Source organism: the organism of the source record quoted next, unplaced genomic scaffold (genome assembly GCF_019419815.1).
Source record: "Pyrus x bretschneideri cultivar Hongxiangsu unplaced genomic scaffold, Pyrus_bretschneideri_v1 Contig38, whole genome shotgun sequence".
In the NCBI taxonomy this organism is placed as follows: Eukaryota; Viridiplantae; Streptophyta; class Magnoliopsida; order Rosales; family Rosaceae; genus Pyrus; species Pyrus x bretschneideri.
The window spans coordinates 3,220,557-3,245,488 of NW_025999701.1; the positions used below are offsets into that span (position 1 = coordinate 3,220,557).

Genomic DNA, 24,932 nt, shown 5'->3' on the forward strand with positions numbered 1-24,932 from the left:
TATCCTTCTGATCCAACTAAGCGCCAGATAACTCACAGTTTCCTTTATGTGTTTTTCGTCCAAGATTTCCGCCCGTTTGGTATGTACGATTGCATTGGAACGAGTAACCCCTAGTTTTAAGGTGTATTAAAAGTAGAAGTGAATAATTTTTATTTATCAATTTTGCATACCAAACAAGCCCTATTATTGTATAACTTGTACCGGCAGCAAACAACTCTTCAGTTGAGAGCCTAGCTTTCTAAAATAGCTACGTTGCTTATAATTGGTACCATTAAACTACAATCCCAGCTCACCTTGCATACCTTCTCAATTTCTACTAATCGACATAAGAGTTGTGCCAGCGTCAATCGCACATGGGCCCTATGGATGCTACCCGTTAATCATTCTGGGACCCGAAGCGGGAAACATAAAGAACAATGGCTAGCATTCAGTGATGCGTGACTAGTGTTAGCATTCCCATTGACAACATGGTTTGCAGTTAAACTAGAAGGTTGGTCATAAAAAGTTTGGTTGCAAGCAAAAAATCAAATAAAATTATTGCACAGGAAGCAAATTAGGAGTTGATATTTCATATCAAATTCACACGACACATTGAACAGCATATACAGAAGCTGGATTAGCCTAGGCAAGTCCAGGGCGTGCTCAAAATCAACACAACAGCATGCAGCAAAACATGAGAATCAAGGCGACTGAAATAGGCTTACGTTTCTTTCAGTACTGCTCGAAAGGCCCCGGTTGCTTGCATATGGCGATGACAAGCCGGCTTCAAATATTCACATATCAAAATGTACACTACATCTTTGCCTACGATGAGGGCTGGTCCACTCCATCTGAGATTCGACGAGATGGAAGATGAATGTTCATGTCATCTAAAGTTGGGCAGTCATCTATGCTTAGCCCGCGGTCATTAGCTAGATGCAAAAGGCAGATGAAACACAAATGGGGCGTGATATCCTGAGCCGCTGCAGCTTGGCAATTGACAGGAAAGGTAGCCAGGACATACTTGAAGGATATGGTGTCTTTGAATTCCTTCTGTAAGTAGAGTAATAGTCAGAATGAATGAAAAGCCTCCTTTAGTAGATAAAACAAGAAAATATATCCCTGAGTAACTTGCAAAGAGATACTTAAGTTATGAGATTGGAAAAAAATTTCATGAACATGTTGAAGAAAAACAATATGAATTCCGCACATGCAATCAGAATATGCTTACCGCAGTAGGAACTCTGGCAGATTCTTGCATATGACCCCACAGAGTTTCCTTCAATGCATGAACATCAACTTGTTTTGAAGTTCTGTCGTACTGAACTTCAAGGTTGCTTACCTGAAACATCACAAGTCACAGTCTTTAACCAGAAGTTCTTAGTGCGGAAACACAACGCCCAGCACTCCCAAAAAATTGATTTTCTCAGTGCGTTATTATCATTAGACAATGAGGACATTGTAATTTCAGTTCACACACAAGGCAATTGTATGTCCAGGAAAGCAACAAAAAATGAACAACCCCAGCATGCAGGGTTTTTGTTATTGCAGTTTCGCCCAATGATCTACTGACCTAATCTAAAATTCCAAATGAGCACCAACTACCAAGGTAGAGTTTTCATATTCACAAACTAACAAAGAAAAATTTGAAACCTGACGAGGTGGAGAAACAAGAGTATCCGAGTCTTCTACATCGCTATGAATACATCCATCATTATATTGGCCACTAAGCACACTCTCATCGTCCCATGATGGCAATGCTACATCAAAATTGTGACTTTGTTTCCAGGAGTTATAATCTGAAAATTAAAACTAAGAGTCATCCTTCAATTCTAGTAAGAGTTGTGCAGAAATTAGCCTTTTTCGTTCTAGATTAAAATAAGATCACTATCATAAGCCAATAGATAAAAAACCATTAAAACAAGATTACAAATGGATGATAAATAGACATTTGAATCATGATGGATGTTTAAACTGACACACACACACACACCCGCTTGTACGAAGAAGCTGATACCTGTATGCTGTTGTCTTCTCTTCCCAAGGCACTACAATAAAAATTGAAATTTTACCACTAGCCACATCAAACAACATAAGGATTCAGAAACTTATGAAACCTAGGCAGAAATATGAGAAAAAAGTGTCCTAAGGCCAATATTAAGCCTACAGCTTGGACAGGCTAACCATTTGGCCATCATTTTAAGGCACAAGACCATTGTATGGTTTTAGACCTGATAAACAGTTCAAGATTGGCTTAGCATAACCTAGGCTCAGCTCATAACAAAACCAGCCCTTACTACATTACGGAATTAAGCTTGTACACAAACAAAATATGAAACATGGAACTGCACGAGTACAACATATTCTGAGTAATAGCATGTTATCATTTGTATTCAACTCTTTAACTAAGTGACAAATTTTATTTCGCGGTTTCTTATACTGTAGTTATCACAAACTCAACCGATGGATTATCTACCCTGGATTAGCATCCTATACATGGAGTGAGATCATGATCATGTCAGAATCTCCATCTTTCCTTGAAATTTTTTATCATGGATAACAATGGATTTGTATATTATTGGACAACATGGAGAAATCATTACCAGAACATTGGGAAGAAGAAACAACTTGACAAGATTCTCAGGTTTATAATGGCAGTCATCTGGAAGCCTGTTACTGACAGGTATTCTATTTGGAGGTAGGAGTAAAGACTTGAAATTTTTTGGCACAGCAAAGACATTTGGAATTTCGTTGTCTAGAGATGCTGTGAAATCAAGCTCAACTTCCTTATAGTTTTTGTTCTTTGATATATTAGTAGCTGGTCTGCTTCGAGTGGCAGGAGCTTCCTCTGAACCTACAGAATAGAAAACAAAGACGGTAAAATCAAGGCTTACCCACAACAGAGCAAACCGAAAAGTCATTTCCTTTGTAACACCAACCCTTAGGCCTCCTATACTTCCAGTGATCAGGACCAGCCCATGAATTTTCCTTTAATCGCAAACCTTGAAACAAAAACATAGAAACTTTCTCAAATCTGTCATCCACATCCGCTTCATATGATGTATGGGAGTTATTATCCTGCGCAAATTTAGAAAACGTATTCCATTTATCTTTTTCATTCAGCAAGACTATATAGAGAAAACTAGAGAATTGCTGGCGGAAACGTGTTATGTAACAAGCCATTTATCAAAGTCTAAATGACTTCTGTATATAGCCATAACAAGTACCTCATGATGACTTTGAAATGAAGGTCCGAAACTCATATTCTCTTGATCACCACCCATATGATCATTTTGATCAATGTTCAATTTGTAATAGTCCGCAGCATTGAAGGGATCCGTTTTGAGATCTGCATTCTGGCTTATATTAAAATCTTGAGATGATCGATGATTATTTTCATCAAATTGGCAAAATATCTCCTTGAGAGTAGGACATATTTCAGTCTTTGCGCGTATGCCCACCACCATCTGCTCAAGAGATTCTACATAGAAACCAAAAAATAAATAAATGGCTGAAAGAGAAGACAAATAAAAAAGGCAGGGAGGGGAGAAGGGATGAGAAAGAGGTGGCAAATCAACCCATTGGGTTCTTAAGGGGTAATTTTTAAGACCCATTTAGTTTGATTTCACCATAATAAGGTATTACACCATCATCACCACTACCAATCTCACCACCATATTATGGTGCTGTCAAACTAAACGAGTCATAATGGTTACACATTAACAACCCAATCAGTTGATTTGCCACCTCACTGAGATGGTGATTTGGTCAAATGAAGCAAGAGATTCTAATCTCACTCGCCTTTGGCAAAAGAGAGATCAATCAATTCCAAGGCAGTACTTTGCAATGAACATGATCTGCACTTCCCTGGAACTTCGTACGCATCAGAAAGCACCTGGCATCCTCCACATGCTCCAAGGTTATTCAGTAGCAGACCCTTGGCTCCACCTTCATCCAACTGTGCAAACGTTTGATGATATAGAGGATCCGCCACCAATGTGACTAAAGTTCAAAAATAAATCAAATTAGAACTTTAAAAGGTAACAAGATAATAACCAAAATGGATAGTCTAGTTACCATCAAACTTCTTTATGTTAAGAGCTTCGAAGGAGGATTCCACTGTCGACATTGGATCTATCTGTTACAACTACATTCATTACTTTGAACTTGCAGTCAAAGTTTGTAATGCAATATAATTAAAACACAAATAGTTCATACCTTCCTCTCTGACTCTTTCTCCCTACCCTGCTTGTTGCTGACATGGCCATCCTCTGTGGTAGTTACTGTCGCCAAAGCAAAACATTAGGGAACTGACGAAAGCAAAGAAGCGGTGAACCTCAAAGCTAATAAATCCGAAAACTGCCTGAGATAAAGAAAAAAGGGACCACAAAATCTGTGACACAAAAATAATTACAGACCTAAACCAATGTCTAAACCACCAACCTTGTTCATCTTCAAGACGAGCTCGATTCATCCCACTTAGGACCTTATATGCCTCAGCGTGCAATGAATCCACCCTCGCCGAGTAGATTTTCAACCCGGCTTCCAATGTGCAACTTGCCTATTCACTCAAAACCAATAACAATAATATCTCCACAAGTACATACATAAACACCAACAATATCCCAAAAACCAACCAATTTTCACGATAAGTGCTCCAAACCTTGTGAAAATTAGTCTCCGCGCCATTTTCCGTTCCAACCTTAATAATGTCGCTAAGATGATCGATAAGCTTAAGCTCCCACGTGTTCTTCTGGGTTATTTTCTAGTATACAGAAAACAAAACAAAAAATCACAAAAATATCGAAAACTTTGAAAATAAAATAAACTAATGAGCCGCTTTTTTTCCTTTAGGAATGAAAAAAACATAGAAAGGTATGATTTTTAAGTATATGTTTCCTTTCCCGCATTTTCTCAGCAACCAAACAAACCCTCATAAAATTTGGTCAATAACAGCAAATATAGTAACTGTATTACTAAACGCACTCAGCAATCTATTTTTTTGTATGTAATTTCATAGATTAGATAAGCAGACAGAGCGGAGTGGGAGTGTGGTGATGGTTTGTACGGACATTTTCGCTGGCGAGTTTGATACATTCTTGAAAGAGTTTTATAATCTGTTTTCCGCTGAGACAACGATCGTCCGGTAGAGAAGAATGAGCGGAAACTGTAGCCGCCTTGCGACGAATAGCGGCGGCGCGTGCCACGCGTGCCTGTGCACGTTCGAGCTGGTCGTCGTTGGAGCACAAAACGAAAAGCGGACTGGTAGGCGATTCGGGACGGCTCGCCGTCGACGCCGTACTCCTCGGCGCTGCTGGCGGTTTTGGACTCATTGCCTTCGCCATTGATGAGCGCAGAGAGAGAGAGGGAAGAAGTAAATTTGAAAAGAGGGGAGAATGGTGGTCGCGTGTGGGTTTGTAATTTGATTCTACCAGAGACGACGCACGACGTGCCGTATTGTGTGTGGTTCCCGCCAAACGGGGGATTGTAGAGAATCGACGACATGTCGTTTATTCGGTAATTCCAACCCCTTCCTCACGCATTCGCTTTTCCTTGTTTCTTGCTTTCTATTATTTTAGGCATTTATAATTTGGCCATAAACCCTAAACCCTCCACGTGCATCTCATTTCTGTTCGCCAGTGGACTCTCCAGATTCTTCTGGTATGGTGATATCTGCTCGATCTTTTCGGTTTTTCGTGTTTTAGTGTTCCCATCTATCTACCCATTCTTCTTCGTTTGTGCATTTCTTTGTTAATTTTGTGTTTGGATGGTGAGAAAGTTTTTTAGCAAACAAAAAAGAAAAAAGGAAAATTTGCGGAAAAATCGACATTTTGGACCTTATTTTTCAACCGATTGTTGTTTACTCGTTCTGGTTTTACTGTTTAGGTAACAAAGTAATGAGATTTGTAAGTTGGGTTTGTTTTCTTTTCTGATTTTCGTCCAATTTTCTAGGTTATGTTTGGCCGGTAAGAAAATTTTAGGAGGAGAGAAAAATGGGAGTGTCTACGAGATTCACGAACATGAATCGAAGAAAAATAAGGGCATTATTTTGAATGATTTACTTGGATTAATAACACTGGCATTTAACCTGTCCACACTCAGCATTCAAAAACATGAATTTGAACAAGATGAAAGTCCCCAAACTTCCTGGAGCTCGTGGCATTGCTGCTTTGCTTACGGTGGGAGTTGTTGGTAGTCTTGGTGTATATGGACTTAACAATAGTCTCTACAATGTCGATGGAGGGCATAGGTCCATTGTGTTCAGTCGTCTTGTTGGTGTCAAAGACAAGGTTAGTTCTTTTCTCCAGTTCTTGGGAATTGTGTAACGTTCGATCGTTTTAAAATCTTGTTGAACACATTTTTCACGACCTAAAAATGACTTTAAGAGGACTGGTCAATAATGAGATCTGTTGTAATTGCTTATATAGCTCACATGGAGCCAATCTGTGTCCAATTCAGCACATGCTTTGCACAAAACAGAAACAAAAGTGGAATATCACAATATTATGAATTGAACAGTTTTGTTCTATACTTGTATGTCCATAACTTTATCTGTAGCATGTCTTTTTTCTGTATCTACTTTTGCAGCACAATATATTTACATCTTAAAGTTGCAGGTTTATCCTGAAGGGACACACCTTATAATTCCATGGTTTGAAAGGCCGGTCATCTATGATGTTCGTGCAAAACCTTATGTAGTGGAGAGTAAAGCTGGAAGCCGTGACCTCCAGATGGTATGTAAATATCCTAATCTTTTTCCTGGAAAATTCTCAGAACAGCTTTAAAATTTATACAAATTGGCCACTGTAATAAAGTATGTGTTTGAGGTTATTCGATTTTTTCCTAAACAATTTTTTCATCGACTTGTATAAGTTATGTAGTGAACTTTAAGAGCATGGCTTTGAGGTCCTAAAGTAGGACATCCTCTATCTCTATGAATTTGATCAGCTATTTTTCATATGAGAGTTCAATTATGATTTACTTTCAGGTAGGATAGGGTAAGGTACAAATGCAATCCCCATGAACTATGTATGTCAAAGGTTGAAACACTTGCATCACCGTTCATTACATCTATAGAACACATCAAAAACCCTTAAATCTTGTGATAAGTTATTGTCGTGGCTAATGCCTACAGTGATGTTATTCTACCCATCAGATCCCAAAAGTTTCCGAATTCTCATGAATTCTTGTGTCGTTAACTCATCCCACCCATTATGTTGCTGGGCACCCATTTTCCCTCTTGCTCCTGGTCTTTTATGTGTGAGAATTGCTATCTGCTGTCGTATTGAGTTGAACCTGGTATTATCCATTTGTAGTTTCCACTTTCCAGTGAAGTGTTTATAGTGTTGTTTAAGAATTTAGGATACAAAGGTTTAAGGGGGCAGTAATAGTTTTGGAAAGTGAAAATTTTCAAACTGACTAATCATAATTCATTTTATTTCTACATATTTTGGTTTTTCTTCCAGGTATTAGTAGGTCTTCGAGTGCTGACCCGTCCCGTGCCAGACGAATTACCTACAGTTTATCGAACTCTGGGTGAGAATTATGTTGAGAGGGTCATGCCTTCAATTATCCATGAAACTTTGAAAGCTGTAGTTGCACAGTATAATGCCAGCCAACTTATTACTCAGAGAGAGGTAAGCAGAAGGTGTATCATTTTCTTTTGGCTATAACTAGGACTGTTTGGTTATGTTAAGTTTGGGTTTTATTTCAATTGGTTATCGCTTTAGGTTTTTTTTTTCTTGATCCCCTTCTCCCCTTTCTCTCTCCCACAACTAGGTACTGGTTTTTCTTTTTAACCTTTGAGGTAATGAAATGTCTTTTGCATGTTTAATATGTTATGTTGTAGGTATATATAATATGATATTTGATCTAAAGAAAACAAGGTAATAGTTCAATTTACCAGCGAGAAATCACTATCTAGGCCAATAATGTACCAAAAACTTTTAAAACCGGAAATAAAAGGGTAAAATACCGATTAATTCAGTAATAGGAAGGTTGTCTAACAAGTGCAGTGCTGATTTAATAGCCAGTACTCTTTTTTCAAAATCCAATAAAGCTGGTACTCAAAAGTGTGATAGGTATTCAAATGGTTGATTGGTATGAGGGCTTGGGATTTAAAGTGCAAGTTTGACGCTCTTGCTTTCATCCTCCTCACTTTGAGTTAAAAAGTTCATTGGCTAGTGGGAAGTGTTCTTGATTATTGTGCATCTCTGGTGATCTATTCTTTCTGATGCAACTCAAATGGTAGATTTCCATAACTCAAATCATTTGAAGCAGTACTGATTATGAGTAGGGTCTTTTATTTCCTCTTCCTTTATGGTACATTGCAAACTTGTACACTTCCGTTGTGTACATATTATGTGAGGGAGAAATTGGAGATGGTATTCCATGTGTCACTGACTGTTATTGACGGTATTCTTATTATTTCGTAGGCCGTCAGTAGGGAGATACGGAAAATTTTGACAGAGAGGGCAGCGAATTTTAACATTGCACTGGATGATGTGTCTATCACTAACCTGACTTTTGGAAAGGAGTTTCTGACTGCAATTGAAGCTAAACAGGTAGCTGCACAAGAGGCTGAGAGGGCAAAATTTGTTGTGGAGAAAGCCGAACAAGACAAGAAAAGTGCTGTTATCAGAGCAGAGGTGAGATGGGGGAATGCTAATTTCTCAATTTTGAATATAGTTTTCTTTTGGTGCATGTTTTTGCAATGTTTTTACTTATCCGTAAAGTATTTCAAAATAAAGACAGTACTGGGGTGGCAACATTGATCGGCTGCTCATCCATTCGTGATAATGGATGAGTTTGTCTGATTATTAAATGCCAACACATTGTATCAAACATTTGTTTCTTTAGTCATACCCCGCACATATTGGGACCATACTGCTGGAAAACATCCTCCTATTTATCTGTAGTATCTGGATTTCCAATTTGGTACATGACATAGTGGTAGAATGTGTGTATGGGATTAATCTTTTTTCTGTTCTTTTCTGTTAATCATTTTATTTAGATTCTCGTCCATTGAATTAAATGTCTGACTCCTTTTATTTGCCTGCTTAATTTCTAGGGTGAAGCAACAAGTGCGAAGCTGATTGGTCAAGCCATTGCCAACAATCCAGCATTTATCACTCTACGGAAGATTGAGGCTGCAAGAGAAATCGCACAGGTTATCTCAGATTCCAAAAACAAGGTTTACTTGAACGCCGATGAACTTTTGCTGAACATTCAGGGGAATGTGCAGTAGTTAAGTAAGCAAAGTTGTTCGGTCGTGGGGATGCTTCAAAAACTCATAAATGAAGAAACTGGATGGTGGTTTTGTAATGTGATGGGTTATAGAAACAAAGGTATTCTGGAAATTCCTAATTTGTGACGATTTTCTTTTCGTTTTGACTGACTAGAATAAGAACAATGTTGGGAGGTAATAGATGGATGCTCCCCAGTGATGCAAATTTACACTAAGCCGGGCACGGCTCTGTCCGGCCTTTTTAACATGATGTTCGCCCGGTCGCAAGTAAATGTGAGTGGAATTTGTAATGGAAGAAAAACAATCGCATAATTCGAGCCTACGGATGAAACGCTGACGAGTAAAAATGTATGGCACTGGTAGTATCCGAGCTGGAAATCATCTTTATATACCCGGGATCAAACTATCAGATCATCATACAGCCAATTGTTTAGAGAAATTAAACACGATTTCTAAAGATTTTACAGATGAATTCTGGGTACAAACTTCGCTTTTGCTAAATCCTTTCACCATCGGCGGGGGGAAGAATGTTGAGAATTTTTCGACAATGCAAATCACCGCCAAAGGCTGTGTTTCACTAACCATCTGCTAGCTGGAACTTCTCATGAGATAAGCTACAATACATCCCAACACTGCACCTGCAAGAACCTGCGGCAATATGAATCGAACAAAACAGAGATACAGGTTATGATCATTCGTATTAACTCTTCATCATTGACAATCAAGTGCATGAATAAACAATGACTCATGCCGAATGAACATGAAGACGCAAATGCAGTAGACCTGCAATGGAGTATGACCAAGAGAATCCCGCAGAGGTCTAACACTAGAAACAGGGTGTTCTGGAGGTAGCTCACACACTATTTGGTTTAACAACTGCAATAAGCAACATAACGTATTGAATTAGAAAAGAAAATTACAGTAAAAACACAAGCATTGAAACAAACCAAATATACAGTGACACTTACACAACTTACACAAAACAAGTACACAGTAAACAACCACCACAATCAACTAACATTTTTTAATCAAAGATGAAGGTTCATAACTTCAAATATAAAGGCTGGACACAAGTCCACAATCCCCAGGGTCCAGAATTTTAGGTGATGTTAACACGAAACGTGAGAAAACATAATCAGTAAAGAATGAATACACCATGGATCCACTGTTGTATGGCTTTTTTTCTTTGAATAAACAGTATAGCTGTGAACATGTGCGTCTATGCAATATATGCTACAAGGATAAATAAAATAACTCGCATATAGCTTCAAAAACTTCAGGACAAAACACAGAAATGCATTTTCGACCTAACTTGCATATAACATATTACTCCACATACCCCTGCCTTATCCCGGAGAAAGCAATTTTAAATGAGCAAGATGGGATTGGCCCTATTGCTACTTACGCATCAACATACTGCAACTTAAATAAATATTGAGAATCCTAATTCGTGTCTATTCATCTGCACCTATGCTAGGCGCTCCAATATTAGTCATCATTCCTTTCTAATTTGATGTGTTCAGATCATGAGAGTGAGTGAATGACAAACAAAAACAAAAGCAGTGCCTCTAATATGTGGCCATCATGATATGTCAACGTTTGACCCTTGGATTCCTGCCACACTTGCCAACCATAATACCTGAGGATTGCGTCTTAGGCTCCAACTATAAGGTGCTTTATAGGAACAGGAAAATGACACGTGTAAAATGCATGACTAACAAGAATGTATAATATAATGTGCTATGATTTTTATCCTTAGAATCAGGAGGTATGTACAGGCTAACAGCTAGGTATTGCCTGTTGGTGCCCAATAACATAGTAATATAACAAAGGTGTTGCTACTGCCAACAGAAACATTACAATGGCCACTAACTTCAAAGGAAACGATGCATACAATGCATAATAATAACTGTCTCCAGAATACAAATGAAGTTTTAAGATGTAAACGGAACAATTATCAAATAGCATCCACAGAAAAGAAAATAGAAGAAACTCAAACGCAAATTTGCTCAAATGGGCATATATTCAATCAGTAGCATCCCATTACCCCAAGCTTACTTAACAAACTTCACCAAACTACTCCCATTCTTTATTATTCACAAAGCATGCCGGCTACGAAATATTCTTACTTCAGCTTGACGACCAGCATGAAGTCTTACACCAGTTGCATCATACATGACCTGCAAGAAACAGTAATTTTATATACATGAAACCTAACTCCTTGAGAAATTGTGCATGGCATGTAAAGTGACAAAAAAAATTGAGAACTGAGAATAGTCGTATCATCTCTTTAAATTATAATAAGTTTTGATTGTGCTTCTCATGTTCCATCTTTGTTTAAGGTCAATTACCGCATAGAGTAACTTTCGTATCAAGGGCTTCTAGTCTACACCTATAACTGGTCAAACATATGAAGTAGAAGACTTACATCTTCCCAGGAAACAAAAAGACAACGGAGTGCGTTTAGATATTAAAATAGACAGAGTAAAACCATAAGAAACAACAAGTTAATGGTACCAGTACATAGATCTTAAATCTATATTATTCAATCGACAGTTCACAAATGTGTCAAAGATCAATATTCTGGTACTTATCTTTTGTTATGTTATCTTCAATCAAAGAAGATTGTTGGTCCAAGCGTAGTCGATTAAGTTGTACAGAACCAATATAAATGATTCTATATACTATATAAGTGACGACAATCCAATCAAAAACGGAAAGTTGATGTAGGAGTAATGAATATGTGAAGAAAAACAAATGCAATTGAAGTTTCAAACGTGACATTAATAAGAAGAACTCGGGGTGTTAAATCTATAGGGAATGCAACAAGCTCAAAAAAATACAAACAAAATGGGATCGTGACATTATGTCGAGCATTTCACATGACAATCCAAAAGATTTTAAACGTGAGCATGCGAGCCTACACAAAAAGAATGAACAAAACCTGGTTAAGAGTTACATACAACGCATGCCAAAACCACGGCAATGGCAAATGCGGATCCGGTTCCTTCCTGGAAACCAATAGCAACTGCCAATGCCGTCACAGTCGCCGAATGCGATGAGGGCATTCCCCCTGACCCTAGCATTCTTCTGGAGTCCCATCGTTTCTCTTTGTACCTGCACGTCTACGAGCAAATATTTGAAAACCTGAGCAAACAAAACTTCACTAAGCATACCCAAAATGGAAAAACAAAAGACACAGATAGAATTAACAAAACCGAAACAGAAATTCGTCTACTTTTTAACAAAACAGTGCGTGTAAATTAACCTAATCATCCAATTAACTTAAATTGTCACATAATTTCACAAAATTAAAAAGAACCCATCATTACCCATCAAGCAAATTACCTGAAAATGGAAAATTACAAATCATAGCACAAACCTACATGTTCAAATGCCTAGAGAGAGAGAGAGAGAGAGGATAATACCAGGTGGTGAAGAGCTTGAGAAACTGGGCGAGAGCGCAGGAGAGGAAGGCAGAGAGGAGGGGGAGATTGGAGGGAAGAATGGACGGCTGTGATGATGTAGATCCATTTGATGAGGCATCAGCAGCAGTGATTACCTCGTCCATGGAAGCGCCGATTACCTCGTCCGTTGTTGCAGCCTGGTTGCGTCCCCAAAGCTGGAACCCGGTCCGGATTCTGGCTCTCAATAGACGTTAAAAAAAAAGAAAGTTCTGACTCCATAAACAAGTCGAATTATTTTTTTAAGTAATTATGGGAGCAACTTACACGAGATATGTTTATCTGTACCGTAATATTGTGAACACGAAAGTTCCTGAAATTTCAATGTCTACAAATATCATGATGTTTAGAATTATAATATTTTTAGAGAAATATTTTCATATAATAATGCATTATTAAACTGTGACGTCAAGTAAAATTAAACACGTTGATCAATCCATGTATGTTAATCTATTTTTTTTTTTCTTAATGAGTCGGGTCCGAAGGATAAAAAACACAGATGGTGATTGAATTGGGAGAAAGAGTATGTATTAAAAAATTACAACATAATTAAATAACAGCGTAAGGCATGAAAAATTTTCACTCTTATTACATAATGTAGTCTTTATATTTACTCAATCTATGACAGGGCTTACGTTGAAACTTGGAAGTGATAGGTTGGTGCGGGGAGAAACTAGGCCGCAAATGAGAATGAATTTTAGAGGGCCGTGTGAATTGGCCGAAACCTTCTCTAATGTTGACGTATTTCAAACAGAAAACGACATGCCCTTCTCCACTAACATAGATGATGGAATGATACTTTGCAGCGCTAAAATATACTAGAGCTCGTTTGGAATTATTTTTAAAATGATTAAAAGCGTTTTTAGTAAAAATATTTTAATATCAATCTTTAGTAAAAATTCAAGTGGATCTTCAAAAACAGTTGGCGTGCTTCCTACAAGAAACATACATCTAGTACTTCTTCCAAATAACAATTGAAGTGCTTTTTGAACTCAAAATCAATTTCACAAAAAACACTTTCAAATATTACTATGCTTCCTCTTTTGTAGTTAAGTTCAAATCATTTATCGCTCTGTCCAAAAATTTTTTAAAAAAAAAATGTGAGATCATATTAGAAAAAGAAAATTGGAACTTTGTCTTCCTTTGTGACAACCCGTTCCAAATTTTACGTTTTTATTTTATTTTAAAAGCGTGAATTTACAAAATTGCCCTAGAGGCAAGGACTTTGACTTCCGTTGACCATCGACTCGAGAGATGTGGGCCTTATTCTTTTAGCATATCCTCGTAGTACTTATTGGTACGAACGTATCGGCGAAAGCTGTTTGCGAGTCCGGATTATAATGGTATAGTTACGGACGTTCGAAATTGGTTATTCAAGGTTTAACGTTTATTTAAATTAAACTCCCCCTTGTGAGGAAAGGCCCAATCAGAATTGGAAGAAAGAAAAGGACAAAAAAAAAAAAAAAAAAAAAAAAAAGTGGGTTTCGTCCACCCGCACCACCGCGGGTGCCCATTTTCCGAGGCCGATTCCGGCCAACTCCGGTGGAGTTTTTCGATGCCACCACCACCATCTTGAAGCTCTCATTCCCCTCTACAAAACCCACCCAAGAACCACCTTGATTAACCATGGTATGAGGCGGTTTGAGGCCACGAAAGTTGACGAAAATCAATGGTGCTCCGGCCACCCTTTTCGATTTTTCGGCAAATCGGCAAAGCAATGGCCGATGCCACCACTTGGGCTTTGTAGCCCATCATCCCAGGAGCAAAACCCAACCAACCTTGACCCCGTTGGACCACCGTGGACGACGAATCGACGTCGGGAAGTTTTAGGCACCCGCCGGCTTCGTGGGCAAAATTGACCATCTTCCGTCCATTTTTGGACTTCGTGGCAGGTATGAAAGTTGCTCCACTCACTGAGATCTTCATTTCTGTGAAGTTTGAGAATTTTTGGAAATAGTTGGATTTTCCGGCGAGTCGGGGCGGCCGACCGCCACCCGCGGCGGCGCGTGCGGCGGCGCGTGGCCAGTGGGCCGCCAATGTTATTTTTAGGCTATGTCAAATGTTTTGAATTCAGTTTTGTCATTTGAATGACGTAGGTTGATAGTTGGAACCTAAATTCGTTACGATACGTTACTTGATAAAAATGTGAATCGATGATCCGACCGTTGGATCGTCACCAAAATTGGATACATTATAATACGTAATATTTAAAGATCATAGGAATTTACGGATCGGGAATCCGACTTACGGATCTTCCTGAATTGGATTTGTAAGTTAGTAAAATAAATGTTCACGGCCACTTGTTTTAGGCAATTGGCGGAGATCTGACCGTTGGATCGTAATGAAATTTTAATATGTTATTCTAGAAATATATTGTGGATCGTTGGGAGTTACGGATTGGAAATCTGATATGCGGATCTTCCGGGTCAAGTTATACAGGGTTGTAAACCCTACCGTCGATCTTTGATCGACGGTTGACTTGTGGTCAATAGGTCTCAACCTATTTTAGAATGTCGTTGATGTTGTGTTTTATGTGAATTGCATATTCTTCAGATAAGAGTTCTGAGATGTGATTTGATAATTGGTCACAGGGACCGATCATTCAGGACGCCTCGATGCGCGTGCTAGAGTAGTATAGCGTGGACTCCAGGTGAGTAGATCTTTTCCTTTTTATCGTACATATTGTTGAGAATTCTATCGACACTTTTAAATTGATTAGGTATATTACCTTCGTATAATTATTGCGAATGCTTAAAGTACCTATATGAACTACGAATGGCTTGATCCCTGTCTAGGGTACGTAGGCAGTCTAACGAGACGTTAGATGCAGCCATAAAATATTTGAGACAAAAGCCTTGCTTGGGAAATTGAGTAATGCGAAGGAAATTGGTAAAGACAAGTTTTAGTTTTATGAATTAGTTGGTTAAATTAGTGTTAATTCCTCTGAAAATAAGTAGTTTGGGAGTAGGGCGTTACTGATTGTACACTTCACACCATATTGTTTATAATTGAAAATGCTACGACATGGTTCAGTATTAGATTGCATCATGTTATATCAATATGTATATTACTTGCATATAATTATTGAGAATGCTTTCAAGTGCAAGGTGAACGCAGGATTGACGAGATATGGATAAGTCGTACAGGTCACTATAGGTGACTCCGACTTACATGCTAGCCAGGATTGACGAGATATGGATAAGTCGTACAGGTCACTATAGGTGACTCCGACTTACATGCTATCCAGGATTGACGAGATGTGGATAAGTCGTACAGGTCACTATAGGTGACTCCGACTTACATGCTAGCCAGGATTGACGAGATGTGGATAAGTCGTACAGGTCACTATAGGTGACTCCGACTTACATGCTAGCCAGGATTGACGAGATATGGATAAGTCGTACAGGTCACTATAGGTGACTCCGACTTACATGCTAGCCAGGATTGACGAGATATGGATAAGTCGTACAGGTCACTATAGGTGACTCCGACTTATATGCTAGCCAGGATTGACGAGATGTGGATAAGTCGTACAGGTCACTATAGGTGACTCCGACTTATATACTAGCCATAATTGACGAGATACGGTTAAGTTGTACATGTCATTTTAGATGACTCTGACTGATATATCACTTTGTATTGATTTAGTTCATTTGGCCTACTTATTAATGTATGGTGGATTTGATGGCAAACCGTGGTTTTGGTCATTTCCGAGTATGGTTTGGATATATGTATATATGTTATACTGTCTTATGGAAAACGATACGGGTTTTACACTTAGGGGCATTACTTTTAGAGAGGTAGTAACTTTGGGAAGCTTGGTTTTATTGCTTACTCACACCTTTTGTTTGGTGCCCTCCAGGTTTTAGCTATCGAGTTTGTATCGACAAGAATCTGTGACGAATCTTAGTATTGATGAATATTTTTGAGGGTATGATTCTTACTCACATTATTGTACCTTACTTATGCTCTGACATCGCGCGTGAAATGGGTTCGCTCCCACTCGTAGCGCACTCTGGTATTTAGACACTTTTGGAATCAAATTCATTCACTTTTTATACACTATCACATTTTATGGCTTCGTCACCTTCCAGGTGTCGGCCAGCACAGCTCGATTCAGGGTCCAAGTGGACTTTCTGGGTCGGGGTGTGTCATCCTTAACTAAAATATCATGAGTATTAGTCATTGAACTTGTCAAATATAGAACAATGGGCATCTAGATGACTTGTTAAAACTTACGTAACTTATTTGCTCCTTTAACTCTTTATTTTGGATGAAAGTTGTGACTGTGTTATCTAAAAATGTTGTTGCTCCACATTGCGACAAGCTCAAAAAATTCATCAAAATTAATTTGGTATAATATCTCTTATTGTTGGTTACATGTTCAATTTACCAAACTTTAGCGTTGGATACCAATATATAGGCGTTTAGGTACAAGCTTTAGAAACAAGGATAATGCAGCGATGTAGTGAAACTGGCATGAAGACCCCATTTTTTATGGTCACCGCCCACACCCATGTGAGCAAGACATAGACAATGGATAAGGTGATTGTCCTTGGTGGATATTCTGGGGCATGTCCTTTAATTTTTAGGACCACCACTTTTTGCTTTGCAAAGCACTTTGGGCCCTCTACGTGCTTGAATGTTCTGGTGAATGGACTTTGACTTTAAGGACGACGACTTAGAGTACTTTTTTTATTTTTTTAATTAACTGTTATTGGAAGAAAAGAGAAGAGTTCGAACTATTACAAGAAATAAAAGACGAGAGAGTTTAGAATTCAGAATGCATAACATTCTATTCATTAAGATATTAAACTACATGCACTATTAGTTCATCTTTAGTTTGGGAGAACCATATAATGCCATCTATGCAAGTTGAGCCTTGAGCTCCAACTAATGTACAAATGAAAATGAAATCCGTAGTACTAAATGACCAACTTGGACATCAAGAAATTGATTAAAAAAAAAAAATCTACAAGCTTGATGATGAGGAATGAGGATCCTTTCCGAATCCTCTTAAGGATTCTTTAATCACCTTCATTTATTGTACATCGTGCGGTCAACTTTTGTCAGGTGATGTTTACATTCAATTTTAAATAAAAAAAATATAATAATATATAACTACACGATATACGGTAAACGAATATGATTGAAAGATTTCCGTAATTAAAGAATCCTCACAAAAAGATATCCGGATCCTCTTTCGACGATGAGGGTGGTTAGGCTCCTAAATACTTGAAAGGTATAGCACATCATCAATGGTAGGTTTGAAGTTACAAGTCCACCTCATCCAAAACACAACAGTAGAATGATTCCCTCGTACCAACTCCAATGGTGGGTTAAAAGCCAAATTACTCTCCAAAATTTCCTCCCAAACCCAATCCAACCCAAGGGGAAAATTTGGGCTAAATGCTAAATGCTAAACCAAGGCCAAATTCCCCCCAAAATTTAGCCCAGAAATCGGAGTGGACTCTACCCAATATTTATCGGAATTTAAATTTTTTTTAGATTAAAATGTTCCTAAAATTAATTTATGATAGTCTACATTTTTTTTAAATTAATTTCACAAAAAAAATAGCCTAAGTTCGTTCTTTAATAATCCTGGGCTAAAATTTTAGGCTAGAACGGTTAGAACAGAAAAGCTGTTTATGGGCTAAAAGCTAAATTTTCCGAACTAAAATATTTGACTTTTACCCCAACCATTGAAGATGATCTCATGGATCACGAATTCTAAATTTTTATTTCAATTAAAATTTGTGTGCTTGCTTTGCGTAATGTGGACGGTGGACCGTCTACTTACAAATTTCGTACTCAGCTCTAATTTTTTTAGGGATAACTTGATATAGATCCAATTTTGTGAGCCATTAGTAGAATTAGTCCACTTCATTGAAATATGTCCAATAATTGAGATTCCATATATGTTTATTTGTGATTTGTACCCTATTTACCCATTAGGCTTACGAATTGTAGTAAATACACAAAATTTCTTAATTATGAGATAATTTGTGGTTTAACTAATCCCTTAATTGTAGGATTAGTTATAGCCATATAATCACCTCAACCCCCAGTCCGTTTCATCCCTCCTTTTTTCCTTCTTCCAAACAATTCCATTTATCAATCCTCCTCTTTTTTGTCTCTTCTTTTCATGGATGATATTTTTATGTTCTTCCCTCCAAATTCGTTCCTTTAATAGAGGTATATTATATCATATTTATATTTTTATGTTCTACCATGTAGGTTCCCAGCATTTTTCTTCCAATACAATAGGTATTTTATTTTTGTTTTGCAGGTAGATTATATCTGCTTTGTAGGTAAAAGCATTTTCTTCCTATACAATAGGTAGGTAGTTACTAGATTATATCCGTTTTGTTTTCTTCATAAATAGGAGGTAGTTACTAGATAATATTTTAGTTTGAGTATTTAAATATTCAAAATTTAAAAACTGAATAAATGATAAAAAAATTAAAGAATTTAAATATTTTTATCTGAAAGAGCAAAATTGATATCAAAATATATAATTGGATAACTGAACTTGGTCCCAAAAGCTACCTAAGTTTTTGGATCTAGATCCAAAAGTCCCAATTTTTTTAATATTAAAATCGGCTGCATGGTCAAATCACTGTCGAATTATCAACAGGCAGCCTTACAACCCACGTGTTTGTTTGCACGCATTAGAATATTCACTGTTTATCGTTAGTGGGTCCCTCCAAGTGGGATTAGTTATATTTTTATATTTATTTTTTCTTTTTTAGAGGCTCAGTATGGTCAAATTAAGGTTTTTATTTTAATTTTTTTAAACAAAAAAAGGTATTTGGAATTGACTCCCTCCATTAATCTCAAAATTGATCAAAACTTTACTATGAAACATCAATTTGGTCGTATCATTCAACAACTACCAATACTGGACTACTTAAATGATAAATAGGAGTTTTTACTTAAAATTACTATAATTAGAATAGTTCATATTATAAATCATTTTATAAATATCGTCTATGCTAGAAACAATTAAAACCAAAGTCGTTGAGTTATTGAATTGTGTAAAAACAGATTAATTGAATTAATAAAAACATTACAAACTGTCTATGTATTTGGTACAATAGATTGACCGAACGACTTTAGTTTTAATTTTTTTGCAGATATGATATTTACAAAGTGATTCATAATATGAAAAGTTCTGATCATAAGCACAAAACTTTATGATTTAAACATGAAAATTTTTTAGCAGGAATCTCTACTCATCCTTGAGTAGCCAGACATTATCCCCCCATTTTGTTAGTGTGCTAATGCGGTACAAATGTTGAATAATTTTTCTTTCAATTAAAACTAAAGTTGTTGAGTTATTCAAATGGGAAGAGGATCCTCTTCGAATTCACTTTATAGGAATCCTAGAGATTCTCACATCCTAACTGTTCATAGTACATTGTATATCTAGTTTTTATTAGATACTATTTGTATTTAATTTTAAATAAAAAATAGTTTATAATCACACGATATATGATGAATGGTTAAGACATCAAGATTTCTAGAATCTTCACAAGTTTGATTCGAATGGAATCCAAATCCATTCAAATAATCATCTTTTAGAATATTCATTCACTCTTTCTGAGTGGTGGGGTCCTTTAAGTGGGATTAGATTAGATTTTTTAATTTTTTTTAATCCATTTTCCTGGTTTTTGGGTCCAATAAAGAATTAAATAATGACAATATCCAGAATTTTCTAAAGCGGGAAGCTTCGGAGATGAAGTGCGAATTTTGGGTTTTGTGGATTGGGACGTTGAGATGTTGTCCTTGTCCTTGCGGTTGAGAAATTTCCTAAGGTGGACGTTTGCGTTTGTGATAAAACAAAAGGTGGGTTACTTTACAAGGAAGGGAATTATTATGAAAAAAGTATTAGTTACATTATGATTATACTAGCGTCTTACCATATCCATATTTTAATGATAATTGGCTATTTTTATTTTATTATTTAATATTTTGGTTTAACAATATATTTTTTATTTTTTTTAATTTTAGTTGTGTTAGTTATTATTGTTTTTTGTTAAAATATATTTTAAAAAATAATAAACTTATCCCGTGTGGGTTTTTTTGGTGAATCTTTTTATTTTTTTTAAATTTCAATGGAAAAAGGGCAATTTAGGTATAAGTTATACTCTTCTACTTTCTTTCTATATACATGACTAATACGGAAACGTAGTTTGCTTAAATTGGCTAGAGTATTATCCCCAAAATACACCACACCAAACAATCCAAGGCCACGAAAATCCCCAAAATGCAAATACATACCCCAAGGTGGACGGTACACCCACAGCCACGAACACCCCCATCTTCTCCCCACCCCTATAAATCCACCCCCTCATCTCCTCCACACACCCCACTCACTCCCCTAAGTCCGCAAATCTCCGTCTGGGTTTTTCGATTCAGTTCGAAACAGGCGATCCTCACCTTTCTGGTTTGTTTTCCTATCTGGGTTTTATCTGAGGAAGAAGAAGGAAGGTGTTTGATCATTTTTTGGTATATTTTTAGGGGTAAGACCCAGGTTCGACAAGTTGTAGACATCACGGCTATACACGGAGCTCCTCGGCCGCTCATTCATGTCCGGGCTGTACGACGAAAGGGTTGTGTAATTGAGAGCAGCCCTTCGCCGCACGGCGGGCGTGGTGCCTTGCCTTCCGAAGGCGGTAGCCCCTCCGACCTGCTCTTCCTCGCTGGTGGCGGTTCTGCTTCCTCTGTTTTTCTCTTCTGCTTATATTAGCTTTTTAAGACTTTCTTGGTTAGATTCTTAGGAGATTTTAGAGATTTTTTTTCTTCTATAAAGCGCACGAGTAGATCGTATTGTTGTTTTCGGGTGGTTTTGGTTTTGGTGGTGTTTGATTTTACTGGGAATTAAGAGAGAGAGAGAGAGAGAGAGAAGGGGAGGGAGCATGATGTTGAGGATCAAGAGGGTTCCCACCGTCGTTTCGAATTACCAGAAAGATGAGGCGGAGGAGGGTGCTCGCCGCGTCGAGGGTTGTGGCCGCAATTGCCTTAACCAATGTTGCATTCCAGGTATTTGTTGAAATGCCCTCCACTTTGAATTTGAATTTCTGTGCTTTATATGTTATGCACTTGAATAGGTGTTTTGTAAAACAAGCCTCCCTATGTGATAAGTTGTCAAGAAAATTCTTCATTTGTTGATTGGTGTTTTTTTTATTGGTTCTGGCATTGTTCTTATCTGGGTATTTGTCAATTATTCGAAATATACGGGGTCGGAGTAGTATTAAAGATTCTTGCTTCTTTTTTTTTATTATTTTATTTTATTTTATTGTTTTATGGAATTTAAAGAAAATGATTTTATGTTGGGTTCTCATGGTTTTTCGCTTGGTGTAGGCTCTAGTTATGACTGGGTTTTGTACCAATTTCGGTTTGTGTAGGGGCAAAACTTCCATTGTATGCCTTCAAGAAGCGGAACGTGAATAATGGTGACACGGGTGTGCCCGGACATGACAAAAGAGAGCCTCCCGTTGCGTTTCTTGACTCACTGCTTCTCGGGCAGGTAAATTGATTTACAGGAGATGAAGAATGATCACCAGATTTGTTTATTACCTCTTGTGTTTAGCAATTATTTTGGAGTACAATTGCTTACCATTTAATGGTACAGTGGGAGGATCGCATGCAGAGAGGGCTATTTCGCTATGATGTCACTGCTTGTGAAACCAAGGTGTATTCACTTACTTTTCCTCAATTTTGTAGCTTTTGTAAATGGGAATTCGAATTCGAGCTGAGGAACAATGTGTATGTACTATATACTTATTTGGCATATGGGGACCAATTTCTTTGATAATTCGGTGTAGGTGATCGGAGGGCAATATGGTTTCATTGCCCAGCTGAATGAGGGTCGCCATCTTAAGAAGAGACCAACTGAGTTTCGAGTTGATAAGGTCCTCCAGCCCTTTGATAGCAGCAAGTTTAACTTCACTAAAGTTGGACAAGAGGAGGTTCTATTCCAGTTTGAAGCCAGTGAAGATGGTGAAGTTCACTTTTTCCCTAGTGCACCCATTGATGTTGAAAATTCTCCAAGCGTTGTTGCCATTAATGTAAGCTCTTTCTCCTTGTGCATTATTTGTTCTTAACAAGGTATTTGAGAAAAAGGTATTTATCGTTTACTGCCCCCCATTTAACAGGTCAGTCCTATTGAATATGGCCATGTGCTGTTGATTCCTCGTATTTTTGAGCGTTTGCCACAAAGGATTGACCGGGAAAGCGTCTTGCTTGCACTTCACATGGCGGCTGAAGCTGGGAGTCCTTACTTTCGATTGGGTTACAACAGCTTGGGTGCATTTGCTACCATCAATCACCTTCACTTCCAGGTTTCTAACTCCATACTTTTCTAGCAAGCTGTCGTTAATTATTGGATTCAGCTTCTGATGGGTTCACTATTTATAGTTGTCACTCAAACAAATTTTCTTCCGTTTATAGGCTTACTTCTTGGCCGTGACCTTTCCCATTGAGAAGGCTCCTACCAAGAAAATATCCACTCTGAATGCTGAGGTGAAGGTCTCTGAGCTTCTGAACTATCCTGTCAGAGGTCTTGTTTTTGAGGGTGGAAATACTATGGAAGATTTGTCTTACACCGTCTCTGATGCCTGCATATGCCTTCAAGAAAACAACATACCGTACAATGTCCTTATCTCTGATTGTGGAAAGCGAATCTTTCTCCTGCCACAGGTATATAGTCAATGAAACGCAAATGCTTCGTAAGTAATATTTTTGTTGTACATAGGCTGTTTCACTCACCTCCATGCATATCGTATGAAATGCAGTGTTATGCTGAGAAACAAGCTCTCGGAGAAGTGAGTGCAGAGATTCTGGATACACAGGTGAATCCAGCGGTGTGGGAAATTAGTGGGCATATGGTCTTGAAGAGGAAAAAGGACTACGATGAGGCTTCAGATGAAAATGCTTGGAAGCTCCTGGCAGAGGTTTCCCTTTCTGAAGAGAGGTTCCAAGAAGTGAATGCTCTTATTTTCGAACGTATTGCTTCTGGTAATAATGGCAGTGAAAATTTGCCGGAGGATCCGGAAGTTAAGCCTCGTTCTCATGAAGAAGTCGACACTACCATTAACAAAAGCTCGCGCACTGCTATGGTGAGTGGGACACAAGAATGCATTGTTCTGCAGTAAATGAGCAGATTGGTGGGTGTTTACAATGTGAATCTAGTATTGCAGTATTCCATTTGGGTTAATGTCTGTACCTTTATTGGATGCTAGCCGATGCCTAAATAAGCAAAATTGGTTTTGCATAGTCAGCTGTTCATAGTTTGCAGTGTTTGTGTATTCTGCATAACAACTTCGATCTATTTGTTTAGGGTGCTTTATGGATATGTAAAATCCCTTCTTGTGGTTACTATTGTGGGTGAATAATGTTATGTTCTGTGTATATAACGGTGTTATGTCGGTTATGTTTTACCCCCTCCTGGTCCAAAGATTTTTCGGTGCGCATAAAACACAAGTATGTACATCACGTGTTATTAAATAAGTGAAGCGATGTTGAAAAATATTTTTTAAAATGGGCATATTGGTTATGACATTTACTTATATTATAATTTGTGATGTATTACTTTAATCCCTTAGTTTTATAATTGACTGCGTGAAGGAAAATAAGAAGTTTCTATCCAAGTGTGATCCGATAACGATCCTATTAGCTAAAATGTTGACCCCAACTTGTTATTTTTGAATCATTGGATTAACAGATCGTGTAAGAAATTGTCAGGTATAATTTTTACCCAAGTGTTTGCATGTGAATGAATTTGCATTTATGGTCATTTGGTTCTTTGACTATTTCCTTCGTCTTTGTTACATTTAAATTATAATTTAATCGCTATCCAAAAAAGTTGCCCACAACTAAATCTAAATGCATGGGTCGCACACGAAAATAAGTGGCGCCGACTCTAGCATGGGGTTTTCAATCCTGCTAAAAAATTGGTGGCGCCAACTCTAGCTTTGGTTGGGTCGGTTGCCAATTTCCCCTTTCTTCCCTTGTCTCTTTTTTTCCCCTTCTCTGATGCTTTTTCCTCTGCTCTACATCTCAATCTGTCTTCCTCTTTTTACTTTATTGGCATCTCTTCCTATCGTTCATTTGAGCTTCGACCTTCAGTCATACTTCCCATCAAGATGGTGCGTAGAGTTCTAGTTTCTTTACTTTGTGGATGTGCACAGAGAGCTATTTAGGGTTGGATGATGAGTTTGGCGAGGCGATGTTTGGTG

General features: G+C 37.7%; 4 protein-coding genes across 5 annotated transcripts; 2 read left to right on the plus strand and 2 right to left on the minus strand.

Annotated features, from left to right (window-relative positions):
• Positions 1-478: 478 nt before the first annotated feature.
• LOC103940901 (condensin complex subunit 2-like) lies at positions 479-5,369 on the minus strand. The gene is made up of 13 exons (XM_048564241.1): positions 5,052-5,369; positions 4,643-4,744; positions 4,423-4,540; positions 4,198-4,262; positions 4,057-4,117; positions 3,781-3,981; positions 3,207-3,460; positions 2,919-3,057; positions 2,583-2,833; positions 1,997-2,027; positions 1,633-1,778; positions 1,211-1,321; positions 479-1,032 (listed from the first exon to the last, which is right to left on the minus strand). Exons 1-13 carry the CDS (start codon positions 5,322-5,324, stop codon positions 805-807), a joined length of 1,980 nt encoding a protein of 659 aa, XP_048420198.1. The 5' UTR covers positions 5,325-5,369; the 3' UTR covers positions 479-804.
• A 145-nt stretch (positions 5,370-5,514) lies between these two features.
• Positions 5,515-9,441, plus strand: LOC103940899 (prohibitin-1, mitochondrial). The gene is made up of 6 exons (XM_009351081.3): positions 5,515-5,640; positions 6,082-6,269; positions 6,597-6,713; positions 7,446-7,616; positions 8,415-8,627; positions 9,050-9,441. Exons 2-6 carry the CDS (start codon positions 6,093-6,095, stop codon positions 9,224-9,226), a joined length of 855 nt encoding a protein of 284 aa, XP_009349356.1. The 5' UTR covers positions 5,515-5,640; positions 6,082-6,092; the 3' UTR covers positions 9,227-9,441.
• Positions 9,442-9,589: 148 nt separating this feature from the next.
• Positions 9,590-12,924, minus strand: LOC103940898 (uncharacterized membrane protein YuiD). The gene is made up of 5 exons (XM_009351080.3): positions 12,655-12,924; positions 12,190-12,343; positions 11,356-11,406; positions 10,010-10,102; positions 9,590-9,874 (listed from the first exon to the last, which is right to left on the minus strand). Exons 1-5 carry the CDS (start codon positions 12,795-12,797, stop codon positions 9,815-9,817), a joined length of 501 nt encoding a protein of 166 aa, XP_009349355.1. The 5' UTR covers positions 12,798-12,924; the 3' UTR covers positions 9,590-9,814.
• Positions 12,925-21,013: 8,089 nt separating this feature from the next.
• LOC103940897 (GDP-L-galactose phosphorylase 1) lies at positions 21,014-24,134 on the plus strand. Of its 2 annotated transcripts, none has more exons than XM_048564176.1 (7): positions 21,014-21,735; positions 22,057-22,222; positions 22,328-22,387; positions 22,521-22,763; positions 22,851-23,036; positions 23,146-23,394; positions 23,490-24,134. In XM_048564176.1, exons 3-7 carry the CDS (start codon positions 22,340-22,342, stop codon positions 23,847-23,849), a joined length of 1,086 nt encoding a protein of 361 aa, XP_048420133.1. In that variant the 5' UTR covers positions 21,014-21,735; positions 22,057-22,222; positions 22,328-22,339; the 3' UTR covers positions 23,850-24,134. The 2 variants fall into 2 exon arrangements, with proteins under 2 accessions (XP_048420133.1, XP_009349354.1); XM_009351079.3 differs by having other exon boundaries at positions 22,101-22,222.
• The last annotated feature ends 798 nt before the right edge of the window (positions 24,135-24,932 follow it).